Raw genomic sequence first — 1,017 nt, forward strand, 5'->3', positions numbered from 1 at the left:
CAAAGCCATTAGCCACCCAGCCCTGCCTTAAGGAGAACTGCATCCAGGAAATTGGCTGGCACGTTGGAGACTGGGGCCTGGTGAGCATTGTACTTTCATGGTTCGGAAATAACTGATTATATTGCTGTGCTCCTCACAAACAAGCTTTGATCTGTGCAGTCTGCACGTTGGCTGTGGCTGGGAGCATATACTGCTTCATTACCAGTCCCTTGGCTCACAGTTGCCTTGTAACTGGCACTAGTAATGCTCCGGTTAATCTGCTGCCTGCTTTGTATGCAGCTGCTCCAAAAATAAATCCTTCTGAGGGGGGGATTATAGTTTCAGTGTCAGTGGCAAAATGCAGCCAATAAGCTGAAACAATCCACTCTTGCTGCTTATTCCCAATTCTTCACTCCATCGCTGTGAATAGCAGAACAGCTCTCTGGCTGAGTATGGCTTAGAGCTCCAGGCTTCAGGACTGGTCATTGCATTTGGTTGATATGGTTTAAAGTACATTTTTATAATTGTTCGGATAACTGTGCTTCAGCTGGATTAGTCTTGTCTTTGTGGAGGGAGCCAGACTCTGTTCAACCTGGGAAAAGCGCTGGGGGGAGGAGATAAGGGTATATCCAATGCATCAGGTGACTTCCAAACACACTTTTTCCCTTCTGTGCTAGCCAGACCAGCTTGTTCTGAGTTAAAACATGTTACATCTGGTTCTTCATGAGATGTGGGCCAAATTTAATAACAGCTAAAGAAGTTGCATACCTTAGTCTGATCTTTCCTGGCCCCTGGCTTTCCAGTATCAGAAGGGCTCCTACCTGCATGTGAGCAAGAGAGAAATACTCTGCCAATGTTTGTAGAGCTTGCCACAAGCATATGTGTTACACAGGTATCTCATCCTCACCCCTCCCCTGAGCTGCTGCTCATTTCTACCTCCTCATCCACAGCTTCCAGTGAGAGGAACTCCAGTTGGTTGCTTACAAGAAAGCCACCAGTTTGCTTTCTTGTTGTAAACCGTTTTTCTTGAACACATAG

The 1,017-nt window shown here is 46.3% G+C and overlaps 1 protein-coding gene across 1 annotated transcript in view; it reads left to right on the forward strand.

Moving 5' to 3' along the window:
• Nucleotides 1-8: 8 nt before the first annotated feature.
• LOC104839638 (papilin-like) overlaps nt 9-1,017 on the forward strand; it is a gene marked incomplete at its 5' end in the record, with an annotated part of 15,368 nt that continues 14,359 nt past the window's right edge. The window contains one exon of the mRNA XM_010580022.1: nt 9-80. Coding sequence (XP_010578324.1) covers nt 9-80 — 72 coding nt within the window. The remainder of the gene's footprint in view (nt 81-1,017) is intronic.

The sequence above is a fragment of the Haliaeetus leucocephalus genome, unplaced genomic scaffold (assembly GCF_000737465.1).
Source record: "Haliaeetus leucocephalus isolate CR32 unplaced genomic scaffold, Haliaeetus_leucocephalus-4.0 Scaffold696, whole genome shotgun sequence".
NCBI lineage: Eukaryota > Metazoa > Chordata > Aves > Accipitriformes > Accipitridae > Haliaeetus > Haliaeetus leucocephalus.